We start from the raw sequence: 26,691 nt of genomic DNA on the forward strand, positions 1-26,691 counted from the left end.
TTTGCTCCAGCTGTTGAATGAAGTCCCATGGAAGATACCAGAAGCTCTGGTCTGACACTTAGGTTTTGTTCAAGTGACATCAGGAGAATTGGGGAAGCCACAATTTATAGCTCAGTGCTCCACATGCATAGCCGGACTGTCATTAGTTAGCATAAACCCCACTCTTCATAATCTAAATATCTCTAGTCACAAGTTCAGTTAAAAATATTTTGATAATTTTAATTATATTTAAAACAATTTTTTTAAAAATCCCTGTATATGATTTATTAATTTAAAATGAATCAAATTTTACATTAAACAATTGGCCTAGAGTTATAGGACTGTGGTTTCCAAACTTTGTGCAGGGCAAGCTGGGGAGCACCAGTGAGTGCATGGGTACAGCTGCAGGATTTAGCAACTAAAAGTGCAGGGCACCTAGTTAAACTTGAACTTCAGATAAACAATAAATAATGTTTAGTGTATGTCCTATGTAACCATTAAGAAATACTTAGCACAGGGGCCAGGTGCAGTGGCTCATGCCTGTCATCCTAGCACTTTGGGAGGCCGAGGCGGGCGGATCACTTGAGCCCAGGAGTTCAAGACCAGCCTGGGCAACATGGCAAAACCACATCTCTACGAAAAACACAGAAATTAGCCGGGCATGATGGTAAGCACCTGTAGTTCCAGCTAGCTACTTGGGAGGCTGAGGTGGGAGGATCACCTGAGCCCAGGGAGGTCAAGGCTGCAGTGAGCCATGATCATGCCATTGCACTCCAGCCTAGGCAACAGAATGAGACCCTGTCTCCAAAAAAAAAAGTAAAGAAAAATAATTAACATGAAAAAAATTATTTATCTGAAATTCAACTCTAACCAGGCAGTGCTATTTACAGAGGCACTGTAGGATCTTTTAAGCTTGCAAGGAAAAAACATCAACATCTACTGGACAGCATTACTATTGGACCTATTACTATTAGGTTGTGTAGACCTTACAATTTAATAATCAAAATACAGGTATTTTTTGTGGCCTAGGCATGCTGTAAAAAAATTTTCTGCGATATTAAGGTGCCATAAGTTTGGGAACTTCTGTACTCTGCGCTTTTTAAACCATTAGCTGTTCTATTACCACTTTTCGAGAGTGGCAACAATATAATTTTAAGTGTTGTCTTTAGATTGATTATCATATGCATAATAAGTCCTTCCAATTTTCATGTATATCTACAGTCGTTTGTTAAAGAGTAATTCATTCCTGAACTCTTGTAGTTAAAAAAGAAAGATCTCTATCTATCCGGCAAACTTACACCCTTTCTCCTTAAAAGTGGCTTTTTGTTTTGTTTCTAAGTCTTTGGCCTGAATTACCTGAATAACTGTAGAATAATATTAAATATTAACTATTTAAGCCAGGCGTGGTGGCTCATGCCTGTAATCCCAGCACTTTGGGAGGCTGAGGCAGGTGGATCACCTGAGGTCAAGAGTTCGAGACCAGCCTGCCCAATATGGTGAACCCCCGTCTCTACTAAAAATACAAAAATTAGCTGGGTGTGGTGGCATGCACCTGTAGTCCCAGCTACTTGGGAGGCTGAGACAGAATTGCTCGAACCTGGGAGGTGGAGGTTGCAGTGAGCCGAGATTGTGCCACTGCACTGCAGCCTGGGTGACAGAGCAAGACTCTGTCTCAAAAAAAAAAAAAAAAAAATTAACTATTTAATATTAACTATAAAGACCACTAGGCAGAAACAACTCTTGCAAGTTGCTTTAGGTGTTTTGATATTTGCTGTGTCACCCACTTCCATAAACTGCTGCCTACCATCAAGGAATGACAGACATTTTGGTTTGAAAAGCTCCCTAGAGTCCTGTGACCCAGCATTCTACCAGATCTTAGAGCCACAGTTTAGGGCAGTATGGAGGCTTTGGGATCATCACCCTATGCTTAACCTCCACCCTCATTTTTCTAGGAGGAAACTGAGATTCAAACAAGGTAAGTCTTTGCCCAATATCACGCAGCTGTTTGGTGGCAGTGCCATTACTAGAGTCTGTTACAAGGGGTGAGTGACCTGCTTTAGTCACACATTCTAGGCTTTTATATTGCAAAATCATGTTGTAGGAAGTGCCCTGGATCAGAAATCATAAGACTTGAGCTCCAGGCACAACTCTCCCACTTATAGACTATAATATGATCGGGGGTAATATCTTTGCCCGACAGGAACCTCAGATATGGATCTACAGTCCTGGGGCAAGCACCATCACATGTCTTCGCCATAAAACCAAGGTTGAAATGACACATGTGAAAACTGTCGGTAAATCACAAAAATCCCTTACAGCTAAACAGCACTTTGTACTAGCTCTGACCAAAGATTATAGCATTTTCAAAAAACCTGGAATGCTTGCACTCATACTTTACCCTTCCTCCATTTCTTCATTCTTCCAAATGCACTTGGAATTTACATAGGTCGAAATTCTATTATACACCCCCATAACATAATCAACTGTAACATCTCCTGGAATAGAGGCTATTGACGACTGAGTTCAAATCCATTCTTTTTTTCTTTTCTTTTCTCTTTTTTTTTTTTTTTGAGACAGAGTATTGTTCTGTCGCCCAGGCTGGAGTGCAATGGCATGATCTTGGCTCACTGCAACCTCCGCCTCCCGGGTTCAAGCGATTCTCCTGCCTCCGCCTCTGGAGTAGCTGGGACTACAGGTGGACACCACCAAGCCCGGCTAGTTTTTGTATTTTTAGTAAAGACGGAGTTTCACTGTGTTGGCCAGGCTGGTCTTGAACTCCTGACCTCAAGTGATCAACCTGCCTCAGCCTCTCAAAGTGCTGGGATTACAGGCGTGAGCCACCACATCTGGCCACATCTACTTAAAAAAAAAAAAAAAAACAAAAAACAGAAGGGCCACCTAGCCTACTCCTTCCCCAAAATACGAAGAACAATTTAAAAACTTACAATTTATTATCTTATTCCCAATCCTTTCCAGACTCTCATCTCTTACTGTATAAAGAGTGGAGAGATCCTTGGAATGAAGATAACTAAGATGACACATTGAAAAAAATGGCAGACTCTTTCCCTTGGACTGTACCATGTAAGTCTATGTCAGCATCCAGTGTGGGCCTGGGTGTAGGCAACAGAAGAATGGGGTGATGGGAACAGGAGGAGAAGAGGAAGTAAAAAGAGTTAGCTTACTCAGGATGATTACTTTAATAAGGGAGTCATCCTTTCTGCAGTCACACCCAAAATTACATTTGTAACATTGCTTCCTTTTCCTGCTCAAACAGGTTTAAAATGTGAGTCTATATTCTCATAACAAATGTTTTTGTCAACTTCTACTTAAGTGGAACACACCATTCAAGAGGACCTGTGTTAGAAAACTTACCTCTATCTTCTGGGACACCTGTTTTTGTTTTGTTTTTTGTTTGTTTGTTTTTTGTTTTTGTTTTTTTGAGACACAGTCTCACTTTGTCGCTCAGGCTAGAGTGCAGTGGCGCAATCTCGGCTCACCACAACCTCTGCCTCCCAGATTCAAGTAATTCTCCTGCCTCAGCCTCCTGAGTAGCTGGGACTACAGGCGCCCGCCACCATGCCTGGCAAATTTTTGTATTTTTAGTAGAGATGAGGTTTCACCATGTTGGCCAGGCTGGTCTTGAACTCCTGACCTCAGGTAATCCACCTGCCTCAGCCTCCCAAAGTGCTGGGATTACAGGCGTGAGCCACAGCACCCAGCCTGGGACACGTGTTTTAAGGGTGCAGGCCACTAGCTAAGCAATGAACATGTCCTTATCTCAGCAGCCTTTTGCTACCTCTTCCTTTGTGGTACGTCCCCATGTCACTCAGCCATTACCAATCTCAGCCATTACCAACCTCAGCCACAGGTTCAGAACAATGTGTGGAATCCCCTACTGGCTTCTGAAATATTTGTCACTACAATGAGTAGGTGCCCAAACTAAACACAGAAGATTTCTGTTTCCATGATGTGCCCATGAAAACTGAAAATTTCGAGCCAGAAATCAAATGCTTACAAATGCAAATAAAATTCTGTGTTTGTTGTACATTTTAGCGTTGCCAACAGGGTGGTTGGACTTACACTAACTAATCCAGTTGCATAGTTAGCAAAGGAAGGCATTTCCCCTGGTGTAGGAACTATGAAAGCCAAGTCCTGGAGTTGGAAACCTACCATTTTGGTAACAGAAAGATCCTGTGAAGTAGCAAAACTTTCTTAGAAATTTAAGATACATTGGTATAATGTTTAATACGACCCCCCAAGACTTACCTATATCTTCTGGGACATGTGTTTTAAGAGCAAATCTATTAATTACCTAATACAACTGGGTCTTCTCCTAGCAGAGCTATAATGATTTATTACAAATGTGGCCTTACTTCTGTGGTTCTCTGGTACGTGTCATTCCTTTAATGGGATCTGAAATGGCCCTCCCTTATGCCAAATTCCAGTCAATAATTAATTACACTTATTAAAGTGTCAGAGTAGATCCCCCTCTTAAAAATGCAAAAAAAATTTTTTAGAGAACATTAGCTATTAGCATATGCGCTATTTTCTGATTTCTTATGGATCACATTTTTTTCTGTACCATATACTTAAAAAATGTATATAAATTTGAAATCCATCTGATACACTGAACTCCAGGTAGTATACACTAAAATCTTAGAAAGATAATTTATTAATTAAAATAATATACTTTAAATAATGTTAACTAACCCAAACAAAGTATGGTAACTTCAAGATAATTTATTTTCAAAAGTCAAAAGAAGAGCTTAAAGTATCTGAGCAGTTTATTTATTTAACTGAGATATGGGAACATCATCCCTCAGTTGGGTATAAACATCAAACTTCAGATAAAAATATATTTCATAGTTAAAAAAGGATTGTGGCCAGGAGTGGTGGCTCAAGCCTGTAATCCCAGAACTTTGGGAGGCTGAGGTGGGTGGATCAACTGAGGTCAGGAGTTCGAGACCAGCCTGGAGCCTGGCCAACATGGTGAAACCCTGTCTGTACTAAGAAATACAAAAAATTAGCCGGTCATGGTGGCAGGCACCTGTAATCTCAGCTACTCAATAATCAATAATATGATCGGGGGTAATATCTTTACCCTACAAGAACTGAATAATCAAATATTCCTCATAATGAATAGGAGGCTAAGGCAGGAGAATCTCTTGAACCTGGGAGACAGAGGTTGCAGTGAGCCAAGATTGCGCCATTGCACTCCAGGCTGGACGACAAGAGTGAGATTCCGTCTCAAAAAAAATAAAGGTTTCCTTGTTTCACTTGCTTTAAAGCCCCATGTGACAATGTCATCCTAATTTGAAGACTGGAAGACTGTTTTAGTGACTGAAAATACAATAATGGGTAGCTGAGCTAGCCCTGTGTTTGCAAAAGCCACAGAGGAAACAAAAAGAGAATGCTGCTTGGTGGCCAAGACTGTCTGGAGTGACTCAGGGCCCTCCTGCCTAATGCTTAAACCAATGCATACTGGGAGTTATTTCTGGGAGGGGGATGGACCTCAAGGTACGAATGATGTTCACGTTTTGCCCTTTATATGTCTGTATTTTAATTTTACATGAGGAATATATTCATGTTTTCCTTGACTCCCTAGTTTTTTAGAGCACTGAAGGTTGTTGTTAGATTATGAATGATTGATTTATCTTTCACTCTGTGGCTACTAAGCAATGTCAGATGAAGAAAAAACAAAAAAAACAAAAAACAAGTTTTGAGTTCAAGATTTCCCGTTTGGGAAATGCTTCAGTATTTTCAGCTTTATACAACTTCTGTAGGACTTGCTAGATTGGTGTCCGAGTCCAGCCTATTCAAATATCTTTGGGGCTGGAACATCTCTAGGGTGCCTTTCGTTTCTTACTTGAGTAGGTGCTGTTCTTGAACTTTTTCTGGTAGTGTTCTCGGAGTAGCAATTGCTCCTGGTAGGGCCATTCCAACCGTAACTTCTCCTCCACATCAGGAGGGATGGATCCATATTTGCAAATATCTGCAAGTGGAAGAGATCATTTAGAGGGTCTATTTTCACAGTGAGCAGGCTGAAATCCCATATATTTATTTAGTTAGCTATTTATGTGACTAAAGCAGGATAATTAAGTTCTGGTTATGAGGTAGGAGAGCAGAGAAAAGATATATTCTGTAACACATGTCAAATTTGCCGGCTCATGAATCACCACAAAGAAAACAACCAAGGGCAGGTTTCCTAAGAAATATTGAACATACACTGAAGATGGATATGTTGGACATAGCTCCAAGTTATTTAACAATTCAGAGGGCTCCTCAGAAGCTTGAAATTACTGGCCGGGTGCGGTGGCTCACACCTGTAATCCCAGCTCTTTGGGAGGATGAGATGGGTGAATCACTTGAGGTCAGGAGTTCGAGACCAGTCTGGCCAAATGGTGAAACCTCGTCTCTACTAAAATACAGCTACTCGGGAGGCTGAGGCAGGAGAATCACTTGAACCCAGGAGGCGAAGGTTGCAGTGAGCCGAGATCGTGTCACTGCACTCCAGCCTGGGTGACACCGGGCAACAAAGCGAGACGCTGTCTAAAAAAAAAAAAAAAAGCTTGAAATTACCAGAGAACTCTAATGAAGAAAACACAGTGCAGTTCTCTTAAGGTTCACTTCCAAAATCCATAGCAATTTGTTTTACATGGACTGTATCTGCAGTGTGGTGATTTCCTCCTGCCATCATGGGGGGTAGGATGGGTGGGAACCGTTGACTTCTTTTCCCTTTGAATTTGGTACTATCAGAGCTTCTGGGACCACAACATGTGCACTTGAAAAAATCCACCCTGGCCAGGCACAGTGGCTCTTGCCTGTAATTCCAGCACTTTGGGAGGCTGAGGCGGATGGATAGCTGGAGCTCAGGAGTTTGAGACTAGCCTGGACAAAATAGTAAAACCCTGTCTCTACTAAAAATACGAAAACTTAGCTGGGCGTGGTGGTGTATGCCTGTGGTCCCAGCTACTCGGGAGACCGAGGTGGGAGGATGGCTTGAGCCTGGGAGGCAGAGGCTGCAGTGAGCCAAGATCCTGCCATTGCACTCCAGCCTGGGTGACAGAGCCAGACCCTGTCTCAAAAAAAAAAAAAAAAAAGAAAAAAGAAAAAAGGAAAAAGAAAAATCCACCCCATCCTGTCAGGCAGACCATTTCTTTATCACAAGACAGCAGAGTCTCCCGGTGCTGGCTGCCAGGGCCGGCTGACTGGCTGATGACTTCCTTTCTGGAAAGCTGCACACTGACTCGCTGGTGGCTGGTGCCTCATCCATCCCTGGGCTCACAGAGGATGTTTCAGAGGAACTTGGATAACCCCAGTTTCCCCCACCGACCATCCCCCTAGACACAGGATGAAGAAAACTGATGAGCAAAGGACAGTTTCCTGTCTACACTTATGATATCTTTTGCACACAAATGACTGGTGGGAAAGGGCCAAGTCTAAACAGAAACTAGGTTGGGTGTGGTGGCTATGCCTATAATCCCAACACTTTGGGACTGCCAAGCAGGAGGATCACTTGAGTGCAGGAGCTTGAGACCAGCCTGGATAACATAGAAAGACTGTCTCTACAAAAAATAAAAAAATTAGCCGGGTGTGGTGACATGCACCTATGGTCCCAGCTACTCAGGAGGCTGAGGTGGGAAGATTGCTTGAGCCCAAGAGGTCAAGGCTGCAGTGGGCCATGATTGTGCCACTGCACTCCAGCCTGGGCAACAGAGTGGGACTCTGTCTAAAAAAACGCCCCCAAAACAAAAAACAATCCCATAAACAACTCCAACCTGGTATTCAAAGATAACCCATCTGTCTTTTTCTATTTTCTCTGATTACTATTCTGTCAGTTTAGCCCCAGTTACTGATGAATTGTTCTAAATACTTCATAACTGGAGAAAATAAACAGAAGGAAAAGATATAATATATGAAGTAATCAAATAGTCCTCATAATGAATATATACATTATATACAAATTATTATAATTCAGTGGTGCATACAATATTTTCAGTATTTTCTTTTTTAAAATTATTAAAAAATAGAGACAAGGTCTCTCTATGTTGCCCAGGCTGGTCCCGAACTCCTGGGCTCAAGTGATCCTCCTGCCTCAGCCTCCCAAAGTGTTGTGATTACAGGTGTGAGTCACTGCGCCCATCCTAGCAATTGTTAAGATATGATTTAATTTCCATTTGATGTCTGATAGCACTTCTGAAAGACAGGACAAATTTTCATGGCTCCCTAGGGCAGGTTTCTCAGGTGAAGGCTACAGACTTTCAATATCAGGATCCCCTGACAAGCTTGCTAAAATCAGAATCTAACGTTGGAGCCCAGAAGTCCACAGATCTCTTTCACCCATATTCTATTTTTAGAATAAATATCCTTCAATCTATCATTGTGTCTTCGGCTACAAATACTCTCTTTAGTTTGATGCGATTCTACCCACTTGCTCCCTCCAAGCAGGTCTATCCTTCAGCTACGATCACTGTTTTAATATTTACTGTACAATGAGCTCTCAGTTATATGAAGGACATCTTTTTTTTTTTGTGAGGCCTCACACTGAACATGACAAACATCACGATGAGGAAATCTGCCCACTGCCTCCTCCTTTTGTTCAGGTTCCTTCACAGGTCAGATGAGGGGAGAGGAAGTTAATCTCATTAATTGTTAGGTGTGAGAAATAACAGTTTTCTCAAAGCATTCTCATGACGGACTGACGTTAATTAAAATATAGAGTTAATCTTTAAAAATTTTCACCCTGGTTGACTTGAGATTTCCAGTAACTTCTCTCTTCAAAGGTTGATTCCTTCTTGGGATCGAAAATTAGGAAGTCTGTCTTGGTGCCACCAAATCTCAGGTACGCAGGAGACAAGCCTCTGGCCAAGGTACGAAGCTTTGGAGAACTGTTAGGAAGACAAGCAAGAAAGTATAACTATTTTGTCCAAGATGATCTAGTCAAACATTCTTACTTCCTTCTTTCCTGGTGAACCTATTTCTTAACATTTCCCTGTGCAGGACTTAGAGGAGGAAATCACACTGTTTTGTTTTTGAGACAGAATCTTGCTGTTTGCCAGGCTGGAGTGCAGTGGCGCGATCTCGCTTCACTGCAACCTCTGCTTGCCGGGTTCAAGCAGTTCTTGTGCTTCTGCCTCCTGGGTAGCTGAGATTACAGGCAGCATTGTTTAATTTTTATTTGTTTTCTTATTGGGCATGATAGAAAGGGAATCATTGTTTAAAAGAGGAAGCATCTCAATCTGAATCTAATTGAAGGACTGATCTTCTAGGCACCTGAGGGCAATTTGCAGCTCTAATTCTGGCAAGAGCTTGTGTGTGTGTGTGTGTGTGTGTGTGTGTGTTTGTGGAGGGATGGGGTCTTGCTATGTTGCCCAGGCTGGTCTCAAACTCCTGGCTTCAAGTGACGCTTCTGCCACAGCCTCCCAAAATGCTGAGATTACAGGCATGAGCCACTGTACCCAGCCAGGAGCTTATGCTTTAACTTGACAAGTAGGATAGTGTTCAACACTTAAAAAAAACTCATAGCCTTTTATGATTGATGGGGAGAAAGAAGTGACAGAATGGAAACTAAGGGAAAGACAGCTCTGTGTCTGTCTGAAAAATAGATCATCCGAAACTATAGGACAGTAAAAAGATCAGCGGTTACCAGGGGCTGGGGGTGGAAATGCAGAGAGGGAGGGATGAATAGGTGGAGAACAGGGGATTTGTAGGGCACTGAAAATACTCTGTATGTTACTATAATGGTGGATACACGTCATTATACATTTGCTCAAACCCATAGAATGTACACCAACAGTGAACCCTGCTGTGAACTATGAACTTTGGGTGATAATGATGTGTCAGTGTAGGTTCATCAACTAGAACAAACACCTCTCTGGTGGGGATGTTGATAATGAGGGAGGCTATGCGTGTGTGTGGGCAGGGGGTTTATGGGAAATCTCTGTCCTTCCATTCAATTTTGCTGTGAACCTAAAACTGCTCTAAAAAATAAAGTCTATTTAAAACACACACACACACACAATTTGGTGAATGACTTTTTAAAAAGTCTTCACACACCTGTGTTTCCAGAGAATTTTATAAATGACTTAGGATCTCTTCTCCTCTTCTTAACTCCTGCCTCCCTTCACCATTCCCCACCAAGGAAAATCATTCTTTTGTATTTAAGTCAAATGACTTAGAATTATATAGTATTCTAATTTCCATCATTGACACCTCTAATTTGAACAATTCTAAATGCATATTCTGTCAAGCCAAAAATGCTCCGAATGGGTGCCTATTATGTGCTTAGAATGGTACCAAATGCTAGAAAATGGAATTAGAATGATCTATAATCCCCTCCCTCATAAAGATGAGGATGTTCATAAATATTTACATAAGCAAAACTAAGAAAACAGAAGACCTGGGTAAGAGAAACACCTGTCATACATTTCTGAAGTATCAAACATGCAATGCTGGCCACACTGCTTCCTGGAATGCTCTGAAAACATATTAAACCAATGCTAGTAACTCTTGGAATGGCCTAATTAGTTTGTCTACATGTAGGTTTATTTCAAGTCAGGAAATTATTCCTGGAGCACTAATTGCCAATACTTCTTCATCTTCTTCTTCTTTTTTTTTTTTTTGAGACAAGATTTCACTCTCATCACCCAGGCTGGAGTACGATGGCGTGATCTCAGGCCATTGCAGCCTCCACCTCCTGGGCTCTAGCAATTCGCCCTTCACCCTCCCAAAGTGTTGGGCTTATAGGCATGAGCCACCACAGCTGGCCAAATTGCCAGTACATCTTAATATCCTAGGAATTAAAGATCTGATCTAAAATTTAAAATTTTAAGATGTGCTCATGCTTAATTAAATATGTATAATGCTACATAAAATTTTCAAAGTATTTCTTTATGCTTAGGAAATAAACTAAAAGATAGAAATTGAACAAAATGTAAGTCTCTTGTGTTAAAACTTCAGTGATTCCTCCTCACCATATTTTTGTTTGTAACTTGGGAGTCTCTAAAAATATGGTGGGCTCTGACACTAGGAACCTCAGAATAAAGTGAGATTTTAAAATGTTATCAACCCGAAATCACCCTGACTGAAATACCTGACAGCCCCAAAGAGCTCTAGGAAGGATGGCATCTGCCATGGCATCCTCAAAACCACGGCTAAATAAATGGAAATGCTGATCTGAACTAAGTAAGGAAGAAGCAGCTATTTTCAGTTTGGTACAAACCCAAATAAAAATAAATTGTAGGGAGGGGAAAACAGAGGATGCACTATTGTTTAATGGCTACAGAGTTTCAGTTTGGGAAGATGAAAAAGTTCTGAGATAGACAGTGGTGATATTTGCACAACAATGTGAGTGTGGTGAATGCACCAAACTGCACACCTTAAAATGGCAAGATTTTATGTTTTGCGTATTTTGCCACAATAAAATAAATAAATAGTACTCATAGTGTAATTTTAACAATAAAAGAATATATATTTATATACAGGAAAGAATTATGCCAGGATGATAGCAATGGTCATTATGTGGTGAGCTAGATGGTAGACTTTTTCATTATGTTCCTGTATTTTACAAGTGTTCCATAACAAGCACGTTATATTTTAAATTATACAAGTTGGTGTGCGTGTGTGTGTGTGTGTTTTTTTTTTTTTTTTTTTTTTTTTTTTTGAGACAGGGTCTCTGTCGTCCAGGCTGGAGTGCAGTGGCATGATCTTGGCTCACTGCCACCTCTGCCTCCTGGGTTCAAGTGATTCTCTTGCCTCAGCCTCCCTAGTAGCTGGGACTATAGGCACCCACCACCATGCCCAGCTAATTTTTGTATTTTTAGTAGAGATGGGGTTTCACCATGTTGGCCAGGCTGGTGTTGAACTCCTGACCTCAGGTGATCCGCCCACCTCGGCCTCCCAAAGTGCTGGGATTACAGGCATGGGCCACCACACCTGGCCTGTGCATCTGTTTTAATAGGTGAAAAAAACAAGATTTACTTAAGGAGATAAAGCCATCTGTTAATTTATTCAACAAATATTTGTTGCAGGCTGACTCTGCCAGGCATTATGCTAGTTGTTGGAGATGAATGGTGAACCAGGCAGAGATAGTGATTGTTCTCATACAATTTGTAGTTTAGTGATAGATACGAACAAGTAAATAGGCAATTCTTTAAAAATGCTATGGAAACATTCAGAGGGACTCCTAATCTAGACCTTGGGCTGAGGGTAGGGGGTTGGTTAGAAAAAGTTTTTCAGGGGAAATGGTTTCACTGCTAGACATTCAAAAAGAATAAACCTTATCTAGATTAAAGAGAGTGGGGTAGGATTGAAGAAAGCATTCCAGGTGAAGGGAAAAGTCTGTGCAAAGACCAGGGATAGAAGAGAAGCTGGCACCACTGATGAGCAGAAGGGTGTGGTTGGTGCCTAGAGATAGGGGCAGAGAGGCTGGGAGAGAACAGAATGGAGAGGCAAATAGGGCCACATCACGGAGGGCCCCGTAAGCCACATGTCCAGGAGTGCCAACTTTATATGAGGGCAACGGCGAGCCATGGAAGGATCTGAAGCAGCTGGAGTGACCTCACCAGACTTATTTTAGAAAAGAATCACAGGCTGCCATACAAATAACTGAAGAGAAGGAACAAGACTCTGGTCATGTTAACGTAGACAAAACGTGATGGACTGAGGTAAGGTAACAGCTCAGAGATGGAGACAGATGGATAAATTCAAGACACACTTAGAGGTAGAAATAATAGATTTGAGTTTTTAAAATAACTTTTTTAAAATGAGACAGGTTTCACCTTGTTGGCCAGGCTGGTCTTGAACTCCTGGCCTCAAATGATCCACCTGCCTCAGCCTCCCAAAGTGCTGGGATTATAGGCGTGAGCTACTGTACCTGGCCTAGATTTGATTATTAATTGGATGTAGAGGAGGAGTCAAGGATTACTCCTGGGAAGCTCCTTGGAAGATGGTAGTATCATTTGCTGGATGAGGAACAGGTGATAGACTGAAGATGGGGAGGAACAAGGAGGAGAAGGGGCGCTAAGTTTTGTAGAATTTGAGATACCAATGGAACACCAAAAAACGTACTTCCATCCGTCAGGCGCTTGGCCCTGTGTGTCTGGAACTCAGGAGACACATACAGGCTGGGAATATAGACAGGCGAGTCCTCAGTAGAAATGTCAGGGACTGGCAACCGCTAGCTCACAGGTCACAAGGCATGGCCCTAAAACCAAGATGAGGAACTTCCTCAGAGAGAACCACTCCAGGCTGGCCCTGTTCCACTGCCTTCAGCCAGGCACTGATTCTGTTCCTTGGCATTTTGATTGGGTTTGATGATAGAGGAACCTCATTTAGATTCCTCTAGCTGTATCTGTAAGCAGTTGCGGCTGGGCAAGAGACTGGGAAGTGGGAGGAAACGAGCACCTGGAAAAGGAGCTGTGGCATCACATGATGGGCATCTGTGCGTGACCTGGGTCACAGCCTGGTCCTTAGAGGTACAAACTGTACCACCTTGGGTCACTCTCCATCACACTGCCCTGCCTTCATTTTCTTCACAGCATTCATCACTCTCTGAAATCAACTTCCTTGTTCATTTCCTTGGCTTTCTCTCTACTACAGCCCCCATCTCTGCTGCAAGCTCCCTGAGAGCAGGGACCTGACTGACTTATCAGAATCCACCTAATACCTAGATAGGTACTTGGCACAGTGCTAGTGTTTAATAAATACTTAAGTGAATGAATGAGCAAGGCCTGCCTGATGTAAGGTTAAGTCGCGGCCAGACAAAGACTGTTTCCTGAACAAAATGAAAACCCAATGCTGTTTGGGTTTACCACTTGGACACTGCCAAGTACAAGAAATCACATTTCAAAGTTTTGGTATTAAGGACCTTTTTGTTTGTCTCTTTTGCAATGAAATATTTTCTTGTTTTGACAAAATAATATTGACGCCCTCTGACAAAAACTAGATTTCATATGGCTGCAAAACATGCCATAAAACTGAAATTGATCAAAGGTACAGTATTTCAATCATATACAAGAAAAATAAAGGAAAAATAATCCCACAACCGCAGTGACATGGAAATAACAGATGAACGCATAAAAGAAGCTTCAGCTATTCTATTTCCAGAGCAGTTTGTTAAGGAAAAAAAAGGGGGCCTGCAGGTGTTTTTATTTTACCTTTTGTACAAAAATAAGTTTCTTCTCTCTGACACGAAAGCAGAGGTGTGCTGGAGTCGGCTGTACCACGTTGTCGGCCTGTGAAAGCCAAATGTTAAATTTGGAGAAAATTTGTGAGCCAGTTGTTAAACTGTTGGCAGTTTGGAATTGGCCATGGAGGGAGTGTTTACACCACAGAAATCAGCAAAAACCATCAACCAATCTCCTCTCTTCCCAGAGAGCCAGTTGTTAAACAGTTTCCAGCATAGCATTGCATGAGCAGTAATTTAAGTAATGTCTGGAAGTGGGTGAGACCACCCAGGGGAATATGTGAAGTGAAAAGAAGGCCTAGGTCAGAAGTCTGAGGAACACCAACGTTTAAGACAAACTAGAGAGAGAGAGATGGAGAGGAATTGTTAGAGAACACCCCCCAACAAGAAAGGTGACAGACCTAAAGAGGTAAGAAAGTGCTTCCATTTGCCAAATGCCTCCAAGAGACTGTATTAGTTTGTTAGGGCTGCAGTAGCAGAGTACTGCAAACTAATTGGTTCAAACAACAGAAATGTATTGTCTTACAGTTCTGAAAAGCCGAAAAGTTGAAGTCAAGGTAGTGGCAGGGCCATACTCCCTCTCTAGGCACAGGAAAGGATTTGTTCCAGGTCTTTCTCCTAAGTTCCCAAGCTTTTTGACTCCAATTCCATAACTCCTGTCATCACATGGTATTCTCCCTATGTGCGTGTCTGTCTCCAAATTTCTCCTTGTTATAAGGACATCAGTCATATTAGATGAGGAGCCCACCATATTCCAGTATGACCTCATCCTAACTAATAACGTCTGCAATGACCCTATTCCCAAATAAAGTCACATTCTGAGGTACTGGGGGTTAGGACTTCTAATATGGATTTCGGGGTGACCTCATTCAACCCATAACAAAGACCAAATAAGATAAAGTGTTTATTAGGTTTCCCAACAAAGGAAGGCCATGATGATGTTGGAGAGATTGATTTTAGTGACACAGTGATGGTGCCATCACGAGGGCAGAACAGGAAGAAGAGGCTGCCGAGGGGAGGGAAGAAACGGGGTGGTTTCTGCAGAGGCGTGTGTTCGAGGAGGTAATTGAGATGGGAAAGGCTTGGGGAAGCTTCTATGCTGAGAGGAAGAAGCCAGTAAAAAGGGAGGAGTTGAAGATACAGGAGAGGGAAGAGGTGACTGATAGAGCGAAGTCCTTGGGGGTTGGGGAGGGGACGGGATTCAGAGCAGAACTGGAAGAAGCAGACTGAGATCAGAGAAAGGAGGAAAGCTGGACTTAGGCATGACGTGTCTGCAGATTTGATGACAGGAGGAAAAGGAAAAGGAAGTAATTGCTCATTTTCTTTGGGAAGAAGTATGGTCATGTGCTAAGAATGATAAGGTGAAAGTGGAGTCAGAGATTTTTAAAAAGTAGAGAATGTGAAAGGCAGAGAAATGGAGAGTTAAGGGTAACACTAAGGGCCAGGGAAGTCTGGAAGCTAAAAATTGTTTGGTGCAACATCAGTCTATGTGGCTGGGAGACTGTCCACTCCCTCCTCCCGCAAGAGCTCAATAGTCCAGCTATACAGGGTGGCCACTGAGACTGGAAATGAGGCATTAAAATGGCTATTAATATACATTAAAATTAATAAGTAATATATTTCCATTTCCCGGTTTTTGGGCCACCCTGTAGATTCCAAAGAGAGAAAATATGGTTGGACTAAACCAGGTTTAGGATTTCAGCAGGAAGAACAACGGAACAGGGATTTGGGGTTATTATCACAAGAGTGGTTTACGTGATAAGAAGCTCAAATCAGATATGGAAGAAGTAGAGAGAGGAAGAAGCTGTTCAGTGGAGGTATTTAAAAATTGTTATGATGGGTGCTGTGGAGTAGAAGAGCTGTGGTCTGGCTCTCAGAAAAAAAGGTGCCCTGCTTTTTAGTATTTGCCAGTTTCCATGGTAAATATTCTCACCATGGCTGATTTCCAGATACCCACAGGATGTCACTGAATACAGAGTTGAGACAAAACGCATACATTTTATGAGCTGGACAAGCTGGTTCTGTTACAACTTGAGTGTAACATTATCTGTTATAAAAAAATGTGAGAGTGAAGGAACTGAGACAGTTTATCTAGGTGACTTGAAGTCATCTAGGATGATGGTGAGACTTGGAAGTGGAAAGGAAACTGTGAGATCAGTGCCAGTCTTCAGTTAATAAGGCGGAGTAAGTAAGAGGGGGACAGAGTGCCGTGAGCAGGGGCACTGGATAAGAGCCAGATGTGGAGATGAGGAGCCACACACTGAGTCATGGCATCACCCATAATGCACGTCAGGCTAGTCCAAACTGAGTGTGTAGGGAAGCTACCCGCCTTCTTTCACTTAGTTTCAAAATAACCCAATGAAGCAAATGGCATTATTATCGTCATTTTACAAACAAGGAACCTGAACAAAAGGAGGTAATTTGCACAAGGTAACAAGTCAAAAGGGATTTGAACTACAGCAGTATGGAGTTCAAACTAGCGGGCTGTTGTCCTGGAGAACAGGAAAAGAACTGGACTGTGGGAGAATATGCAGCCGTTACTCAAAAGGGCTACAGGGAAGACAGTGTCTTCAGAGAAGAGCCAAGTTGTAGCTTGGACAAGGAGGTAGAGGAGATATTCTGTGAGGAGGACAGAGCAGGGTTACCCTGCAAAGGGCTCCAGGGCACAGTGGATAGGGTTAGTGGGGAAGGGAGTAATAAGAGCTCAATCAGAGGGACAGCACTTCCCAGGAGTTAGGAGACACGAGGTGTGTGATTGTCCCCAGCCCTTTGTTTCCCTTTGGCCGTGGATATTTCTGCCATCAATAGGCACATGGGGAGTCTGTGCCTCTTTCCAATACTGGTTATCAAAACGTGTGTTTAACATTGATAAGTAATTTTCTAAATGTGAAAAGCAACTCTGTCTATGAAGATGCAAGAATCTAATATTGAAAGTTTTTATCAGTAAATATTTATTGAATTGGCAAAAATGGATAAACTTTGCTGAAGGAAAATAAGCAAATTGCAATGAAAAGCAAGCATGGTTGCATTATCACTGAGATTGCTGTTTGTACCACTTTTGCTCTGCAGTAGTTAGGATTTCTACCACCGACTCAGCACTATACTTTTTTTTACCGTGCATTAGTGAACTATGCTTGTATATGTGTCTTAACTGAAATGCAGATCTGTACTGTCCACTACCATAGCACTAGCTACATGTGGCTACAGAGCGCTTGAAATATAGTTAATCTGAGGCCAGGTGCAGTGGCTCACACTTGTAATCCCAACACTTTGGGAGAACGAGGTGGACATATCACCTGAGGTCAGGAGTTTGAGACTAGCCTGGCCGACATGGTGAAACCCTGTCTCTACTAAAAATACACAATTAGCCAGGTGTGGTGGCGCATGCCTCTAGTCCTAGCTACTTGGGAGACTGAGGCAGGAGTATAACTTGAACCTGGGAGGCAAAGGTTGCAGTGAGCCAAGGTAACGCCATTGTACTCTAGCTTGGGTGACAAGAGCAAAATTGTCTCGGAAAAAAAAAAGAAAGAAAGAAATATAGTCTGAGAAGTGCTGTAAGTAATACATGCCAGATTATAGAAGAGACTTGGTTTGAGAAAAGGAATAATAAATACCTCATTAATATTTTTATATTGATTACATGCTGAGAAAACATTTTGGATATATTGAACTAAATAAAATCATTAAAATTAATTTCACTTGTTTCTTTTTATCTTTTTAATATGGCTACTAGAAAATTTAAAATTACATATGACCTTGCATATGAGGCCCACATTATATTATATTTCCATTGGACAGTGTTGATTTAGGGCCGGGCTCTCTTTGGAGTTCTGCACACAGTTAGGCTTAGGAAGTATTTTGATTGGTTTCTTGATTAAGTCCCTCTGGGAAGACAACAAATTGAAAGATTTTTTTTTTTTCAAATTTTAGATTGCTCTATCATTGGTATTTAATTTTTGTGGGCAGTTGGGCTGTACACAATGTATTTGCCATTATGGAGACTAGAACCACACCAGTGACCAAGTTTGCTTAGGCCTCTTTGAAGTACCTTAGATGAAGGTTTGGGCCCTGATACTGTTACTCTCATGTGAATGCTTCTTTTCATTATATCAATCTCTCAATTCCTTTCCAAACAATCTTTTTCTACCATACCCTACTCTCTTTCCTTTAAAAAATATAATCTGCTTTCCTTTTATGGGCACTATTATCTCATGTGATCAGAGTCTAGTTTCAAACTGTGGCCAAGTTACTTAATCTCCCTGAGCCTCAATTTCTTCATTTTAAAAATGGGGGTGACAAAAGTAGTCACTCATAGTGTTGTAGCCAAGACTGAATGGATTAATACCTAGAAGGTGCTTAGAACAGGGCCAGGCAAATGACAAGAACTGAGGAAGTGTCAGCTGTTTGTGTCCTCCTCTCTTTCCTTATTCCTTCAGCTTTCGTCTGCTCAGCTCTTGCCATCCCACCCACACATCTTCACTTTTGAGGAACTGTAATAAATTAAACAACAGGCATCTTCCTCTCCTCTACTGTGGACCCATACAAAGCTTAGTGTTGTCCTCTGAGATGGCTGGGCTGCTTGGGCCCTGTGCCCCTCCTGGGGAGATGGACCCTCACACTCTAATTTAGAAGCTAGGTCTTAGATGAGGAGAGGGGGGTTCCTCCCTCTTTTAGGTCTTAGCAGATAACACTCTGGGTGTGCTTGTTGATGCTTCTGGGGAGCAGGTATGGCAGATGGCCTCTCCAAGGGAAGGGGGCTGGAACAGACAGCAGCCAGCCTTGGAGAGAAGCACGTGTGGACAAGAAGAATAAACTGTTTTGTAAACCAGTTTATTTATACATAAAAAAGTTTTATGTATCCCATGTTATGCTCTCTTGGTATTTCATTATTCTCCAGTCTTCAACAAAAAGGCGCAGAGGAGGAGGGAAAAAGGGTGCTCTGGGCAATGAAGAGATGTATTTAAGAAGAATAAAGATATCATCCTCACTAAATTGCAGATTGGAAGTTCTACGTGTTAGGGGGGTGTTAGTGAATTGCGGGGAGCTTGACTGCTGGGTGATCAGGCCCAGATCCTGGAAGTCATACTGTATGTTTTTTCTTTTGGACCTGTTATTCCAGGGGGGAACCCCCATCTGTCCTTTCTTGGGGAGAGGTTGGGGAATATGCTGGCTACAGCAATAGAAGAGGCCTCGGGTCCTCACATTTCAGTAAATGGACATCTACTTCATACCCATGTTCAGTAAACACCCCCCCACACCCCGCCCCACACCCCAGCAAGCTAAGACTCGGGTCCTGAGATCTGGAGCCCTGTGGTTCAGCATTTCTCTGGAGCAATCTTCCTATCCCCCAACTAGTTGCTGCCTAGTATCAGCTTCCTATCCTTAAGGGGAAGGGCAAAAAGTGAGGATTCTTCCCCACCAGAAAATTCTAGTGCCACAAGGAAAAGGAGAGGTTAACTATGATCCAAAGAAACAGAAAACCCGTGAATGGCCACCAAATGCTCACCATATCCTAGAAAGAAACAATTCGTTTGAAACGTCAAACACTTACTACGGGTCAAACACTGTGAAGCTCTTACCATATCATCAAATCCTCAGGCAATAATCCTTGAGGCAAGCTTGAGAAATTCCATTCTACAGCTGAAGAAATCAAGGTTGGTGTGGCCAAGAGACATGGAAAAACCAAGTCACTCATCTTTGCCACAGCTGAGAGTGGAGCCAGGGTGGTCTGTCCATCTCTTAACCAGTACACTACCCATTAAATTAGCGGTGACAACTACAGTGTGGGCTCAGGGAGGACAGCATCTAGGTATTAGACTCAGAGGTGAGATAATGGTGATCTTTCCCTCTATCTGGGCTGGTCAAGATGTGGCCATCTCTGGAGGCTCCCAGGGCCTAAATAAGAGGCCTAGAAGACCTGGGAGTTTCCCTGTAGCTCCCCATCTTGGAGTCAGCCTGTATTCATGGGGCAGGAGCCCTGAACCTGCATCAGGTTCCTTCTTTCTCAGGTAAGAAAAAAACTTAGAGCTGATAAGGCAGCACCACATTTTGCAGCCCCATTTTGGAGAGACATCTTTTTATTAGGACTTTGTAAGTCACTGCAGTAGTCTCCTCGGTCTCATTTATTGAATATTTAGATTTTTATTCCTGTTCTATGAAGCCCTTTTCATCTGCCTAAAAAAAAAAAAAAGAAAGAAAGAAAAAAGAAAAGAAAAAGAAATCTTTCTAACATAGTTTAAAATACAGAAGCCTATGCACAATCTTACTTGTCCTACACAGCACAGCAAATTAAGCACTCACAGGCCTTCAGGTGCACCTGCCCGGTTTCCCTCCTCCTGGCGAGGGAAGTACTGGGGCAAGTGGGCAGTTTCTTTTTCAAATTTCCACTTATACCTGACCTTAGGTGGTGCTTACTCAACACTTACAGAATGAACGAAACAAAAAGGCTCATTTAGAGTGGGCGCTAAACAATGTGTACACATGGATTTAGTGGAATAGTAGGCACTGGAGACTCCAAAAGGTGGGAGGGTGGGAGAAGGATGAGGGATGAGAAATTACCTATTAGATACAATGTACGCCATTCGGGTGACAGTTACACTAAGAGTCCAGATGTCACTACAATGCAATATACCCATGGAACAGAACTGCACTTGTAACCCCGAAATCTATTTTTTAAATGATACCCCCCAAAAAGCGGTTTCGGGTCAGAGAGTAAGGGAGGGAGAGGGGGAATGAGAGGCGGGAAGTGGAGTGGGGAGAGACAGGGCGGGAGGTTCCGGTGTGAAGTTGTTTCCGCGCAAAAGGAGGAGAGTGGCTGGCGGGGCAGACATAGGTGTCAGGAGGACAGGAAAGGGGACAGGACCAGGAGGCTGGCGCTTACCCCAGGAAGATGAGGAACCGCGGGTCCGTGGCCAGGTTGGCGTCGATGGTGACGGACAGGAACGAGGGGCTCACCAGGTGCAGCGGCTGCTGGGTGAAGAAATCCAGGTCCACAACGTCCTGTGCTTGCGCAGGTCGGGGCAGGGCGCCAGGGGAGAGGGGACCCAGCGGCCCCAGGAGCAGCAGCAGCAGCGGCGGCGGCAGCGCAGGCTTTGAGCGCAGCAGCATCTTGGGCTCACCTGGCTGCTCCCCCCGCCAGCTGCCGCGCAGCAGAGAGTCGAGAGCTCGAGCACTTCCTCCCGCGGGGCCCCAGCGCCCTTTTCTCCTTTTCTCCGCCCCGTTACGCTTCCTCACCCCTCCCACTGCGCCCTCCATCCCTCCCACTCCTCTTCTGCATCCCTCCCACTGCTCCCAACCCAACCCCGCCCTGCCTGCCCGGCTCTCTCCTACTTCCTTGCTCGCTTTCCCGTCGGTGGCGGCCACGTTCACTTACGAAATCACCTACACCCACTTGAAGGGTGCGGAGATGGCCGGGATCCAAGCGCCCGGGAGGCCTGGGGAGGAGCGCCAGGGGAGAAGCGCCCGGGGAGCAGCGCTGGGCATCCCGGACCAGGCTTCCTGACGCACGAGTTCTGCGCGTTCTCGTGGGAACCCAGCGTTTCCCACTTCCAGGTCCCATTCTGGTGGCGCCGGGTCTCCCTCTGACCCTCGAGTAAAACCTCCAATGGAGTATTCATCCTTTCCTCTCCCATCTAGCTTATAAACACTTGCTTGTCACTTGAGCCAGCCAAAATCTGATTGTCTTCTGGCCAGGCAATTTCTCAGGTATTTTACTTTTGCTTGAAAAAATCTGGCCTTAGCACACGCTAAACTGCAGCTAGAAAGAGATCAACCACCCAAAATTCTTTATCAACTTCTCGTGAAGACAATATTTAGCAATCTTAAAGTGTTAGTCGCTCCAATGTCTGGAACTCAGGACCTGAAGCCCCCATACAAAGTGTGGAGTACGGACTGCCCCTGAATTTGGAGCCTTTGCCAAATTTCTCCTCTGCGCATTTATCTTTCGCTGTTGGTCAGACTTTTCTTCAGCTTTTCCTTGATGCTTACATTGATGTATAATCATAGCAAGCATCGCACACTTAGTGCCTACTGTATGCCTGATACAGGTGCTTTATTTGTGTTCTCTCTCCTTCTCACAACCCTGCCAAGTGCATACTGTCCTTGTTTTACATATGCGGACCCAACCTCTGAGACAGTAACTGGGTGAAGTGTCAGAATCTGGATGTGAAGGCAGTTACAAAACCTCGAGCAGATGGCAGTGTGTTTCAGCTGAAATGTAACTTCCCTCAAGGAAGCTTTCTCTCAATCTCCAGGCAGCTGAAGTCTCCATGGCACACTCTCATGGCATCCTCAATTTGTTAGTATTGTGTTGTTGCTCAACATTGGCTTCATCTACTAGGTTATACCCTCCACGAAAACAGAGATTAAGTTTGTCTTTTACGCTGTGCTAGCCATTGCTCAGGCATGTGACCATGCTTGGTGCTTAGTCAGAGTCTAATAAATATTGGTTGAGTAAGCAAATAACACCAAAACCCTTAGATTTTCCCACTTGAGATTGTACCACCAATAAGGCAACAAATAAAAATTGATTATTTTGAAATGCATATCTAATTTACATAAATCAGGCCAGGCATGGTATGTGATGCCAGTGATGCCATCATGCCTGTGATGCCAGCATTTTGGAAGGCTAAGGTGGGAGGATTGCTTGAGCCCAGAAATTCAAGACCAGCCTGGGCAACATGATGAAACCCCATCTCTACAAAAAATACAAAAAATTAGCCAGGCCTGGTGGCCCGTGCCTGTGGTTCCAGCTACTGGGGAGGCTGAGGTCGGAGGTTTATTTGAGCCTGGGAGGTGGAGGTTGCAGTGACCCTTAATCACACCACTGCACTCCAGCCTGGGTGACAAAGTGAGACCCTCTCTTAAAATAATAATAATTATTATCATTATTTGCATAGGTCTACCTATTCTTAAGCAACTTAAAAGCTAAGCTCATAGTGAGTTTTGCAACTGGAATCAGGTTCATATCCTACAATTACTGTATATATAAGAAAAAAAATTCACACATAAACACCACACTACCAGAAGAGTGTAGTAATATGGTAGCAGACGTGGAGTTGGAAAAACAGGAGAAGAAGTTTCTTTTCCACATTTGTCATGACATTAGTCTTACACCCCACCCCATGCCCCTGCCTCCTGTTATGAGTCAACAGTCATACCGGTTTCTTTCTTTTTTATTTTTTTTGAGATGGAGTCTCACTCTGTCGCCCAGGCTGGAGTGCAGTGGCGCCATCTCGGCTCACTGCAAGCTCTGCCTCCCGGGTTCACGCCATTCTCCTGCCTCAGCCTCCCGAGTAGCTGGGACTACAGGGGCCTGCCACCACGCCCGGCTAATTTTTTTGTATTTTTAGTAGAGATGGGATTTCACCATGTCTGTCAGGATGGTCTCAATCTCCTGACCTCTTGATCTGGCCACCTCAGCCTCCCAAAATGCTAGGATTGCAGGCGTGAGCCACTGCGCCATGCCCAGTCATACCAATTTCTTTAACATATTTGGGTGATTTGAAAAGTGAACCATTGCAAGTTTTCTAAATAGTGCATCCTTGTGGTCTACATGTGAGTTACTAACATGGAAACTGGGGGCCAGGTGTGATGGCTCACACCTGTAATCCCAGCACTTTGGGAGGCCAAGGCGGGTGGATCACTAGAGCCCAAGAGTTCAAGACCAGCCTGGGCAACATGGCGTAGCCAGGAGTGGTGGCGCAGACCTATAATCCAAGCTACTCAGGAGGCTGATGCATAAGAATCGCATGGGAGGCAGAGACTGCAGTGAGCCAAGATCACACCGTTGCACACTGGGAGACAGAGCAAGATCCCATCCAAAAAAAAGAAAAAAAAAGAAAAAGAAAAGAAACTGGGAAAAAAAAAACGAGGGGGCAGAGAAGCAATTTGCACACATGATGATCTGTTGGCTGAAATCTTGCTCCTGCTTCTAATTTGGTTTGATTTACAATGTCTGATAAGGATGTCTGATATGGATACACAGGAAGGAGGAACATATAGGAATATTAATAAGAACGATCATTTCAGAGATATTTTATAATAAGACACCTTAATTTTTATAGCAAGTTACAGCTACATACATCCTAGCTAGAGCCCTTTTTCATGCATCTTAGCCCTGCACCTTGATGGGATGTACAATCTTGGGCCAGATGGTCAATTTCCAAGAGCCTCAATTTCTTCATCTATATAGTAGGGGTAATAATACATATTTCATAGGATTTTTTTTTTTTTTTTTGAGACAGGGTCTCACTCTGTCACCCAGGTTGGAATACAGTGGTGTGATCTTGGCTCACTGAAACCTCCACCTCCACACTCAAGCAATCCTCCCACCTCAGCCTCCCAAGTAGCTGGGACCACAGGTGTGCCCCACCATGCCCTGTTAATTTTTTGCATTTTTGGTAGAGACGGGGTTCCTCCATGTTGCCCAAGCTGGTCTCAAATTCCTGAGCTCAGAGATCCACCCACTTCGGCCTCCCAAAGTGCTGAGATTACAGGCATGAGCCACCGTGCCTGGCTCATAGTCTTTTTTTAAAGAATTAATTGACAATAATGTAACACAGCTAGCTCCATCTGCAATGTGAGGTATGTGTTTAACAGATGAGAGATTATTTTTTAAAAAATTATTACCCCCACTTAATCTTTGCAATAACCTTGTAAAGTAGATTTACAGCTTTCTGATTCCAAGCCCAGAGTTTTTCCACTATCTCACACAGATTTAGGGACTCACAAATTATGTGATGATAATGATTTAGAAATAAAAAACTTTAAATGAACTAGAAAGTTTATGTGAACGCTTTATTAATTATAGGGCCGGGTGCAGTGGCTCACACCTGTAATCCCAGTGCTTTGGGAGGCTGAGGAGGGAGAATCGCTTGGGCCCAGGAGTTTGAAACCAGCCAGGGCAACACAGCAAGATCCCATCTCTAAAAAAAAAATGTTTTTTAATTAGCTGGATGTGGTGGCATGCACTTGTAGTACCAGCTACTTCACAGGCTAAGGTGGGAAGCTTGCTTGAGCCCAGGAGATAGAGACTGCAGTGAGCCATGATCATGCCGCTGCACTCCAGCCTGGGCAACAAAGTGAGACTCTGTCTCAAAAAATATTAATAAATAAAAAATAAATGCATAAAAATACAAAAAATAATTATAATGTGATCTCATTTCCATGTGGTCTGTGGATTGATTTTCAGTACTGGCATTGGGTTTTTAGGGATTCACACAAGGTTTACCTGGTCAACAGTTACAAACACTTGTAAAACAACAGACTGATTTCAGGATATTTTCAGAAAATGATAATCTTATCACTTGTCTGTTTAGAAAATTAAGACTTTTCTAATGTAGAAATCTCCGAATGGGGGCAAATTTTTAGGCATTTGTAGTTATCTCTAGGCAAATAAATAGTTACAAATGTGTTGTTTTGAGTTATTGGGTTATGATTTTCTAAAGTTGTTTTGCTTTTAATTATTTGCCAATCAAACTATATTTCAAAGCAAGGAGAAATTAAGAGAAAAGTTTTGCTGAATGGTGAAAGGAAGTTAACATCTATTGCATGCATGGTGTTCTACAAGGTGCTTTCACATATTCGTTTATTCATCTATTCATTCAAGTAGTTATTGGGCGCCTACTATGTACCAAGCACTGAGCTAGGCAACTGTAAGCAGCAAGCAGGGATTGTTCCTGTGCTCTGAAGTCTTACTGGGGAAGTAGAAGGTATTTTAAAAATCACAGGGTGGTGGTGGCTTATGCCTGTAATCTCACTGCTGAGGCAAGTGGATCACTTGACTCCAAGAGTTCAAGACCAGCATTAGCAACATAGTGAAACCCCATATCTGCCCAAAATACAAAAAATTAGCTGGCATGGTGGCATGTGCCTGTGGTCCCAGCTACTCAGGAGGCTGAGTCAGGAGTATTGCTTGAGCCCAAGAGGCAGAGGTTGCAGTGACCCAAGATTGCTCCATTGCACTCCAGCCTAGGCAACAGAGACAGACTCTGTTTCAAAATAATAATAATAATAATATAATAATAATAATAATCATAATAATAATGAATTTAAAAATATCATGCAAAAGTGAAATTGCAAGTGTGGTAGGTGCTCCAAAGGTGATCATGGTGCTTTATGTGTGTATGAGGGAGAATTTTTTTTGGGGAGAGGGGCCATTGAGGATGTGACACTTAAGATCTGAAAGATGAGTAGACAACTAGGTAGAGGGAAATCATTCAAGGCTAGGGGAATGGCCTGTGGAAAGGTCCTGTGGTGTGTGAGAGCATGGATAGTGAGGGGACTGAGAGAAGGCTGGGGTGTCTGGATTAGAGAGAGCAAGGGGGCAGCTGAGGTTGTAGGAATAAACATGGCTAAGCCTTGCAGTATTTTTAGAGCAATGAGAAGCCATTGAAAGGGCTTCAAGCCTGGGGTGGGTGCTGTGATAGGATCAGATTAATGTTAAATTAAATTAAATTAAATTATTTATTTATTTGAGACAGGCTCTTACTTTGTCATCCAGGCTGGAATACAGTATCATGATCTCA

General features: G+C 43.1%; 1 protein-coding gene across 2 annotated transcripts in view; it reads right to left on the minus strand.

Annotated features, from left to right (window-relative positions):
• The window catches only part of HPSE (heparanase), a 42,071-nt gene extending 20,682 nt beyond the window's left edge, over positions 1-21,389 (minus strand). Inside the window, exons 1-3 of one of the 2 annotated variants that reach the window (XM_054486022.2) lie at positions 21,045-21,389; positions 8,722-8,867; positions 5,846-5,971 (exon numbers count right to left, since the gene is read on the minus strand). In XM_054486022.2, coding sequence (XP_054341997.1) covers positions 5,846-5,971; positions 8,722-8,867; positions 21,045-21,271 — 499 coding nt within the window. In that variant the 5' untranslated portion in view covers positions 21,272-21,389. The remainder of the gene's footprint in view (positions 1-5,845; positions 5,972-8,721; positions 8,868-21,044) is intronic. The other variant, XM_054486023.2, reaches the window with a different exon arrangement.
• Between the last annotated feature and the right edge of the window lie 5,302 nt (positions 21,390-26,691).

Source organism: Pongo pygmaeus, chromosome 3, assembly GCF_028885625.2.
Source record: "Pongo pygmaeus isolate AG05252 chromosome 3, NHGRI_mPonPyg2-v2.0_pri, whole genome shotgun sequence".
Classification (NCBI taxonomy): Eukaryota; Metazoa; Chordata; class Mammalia; order Primates; family Hominidae; genus Pongo; species Pongo pygmaeus.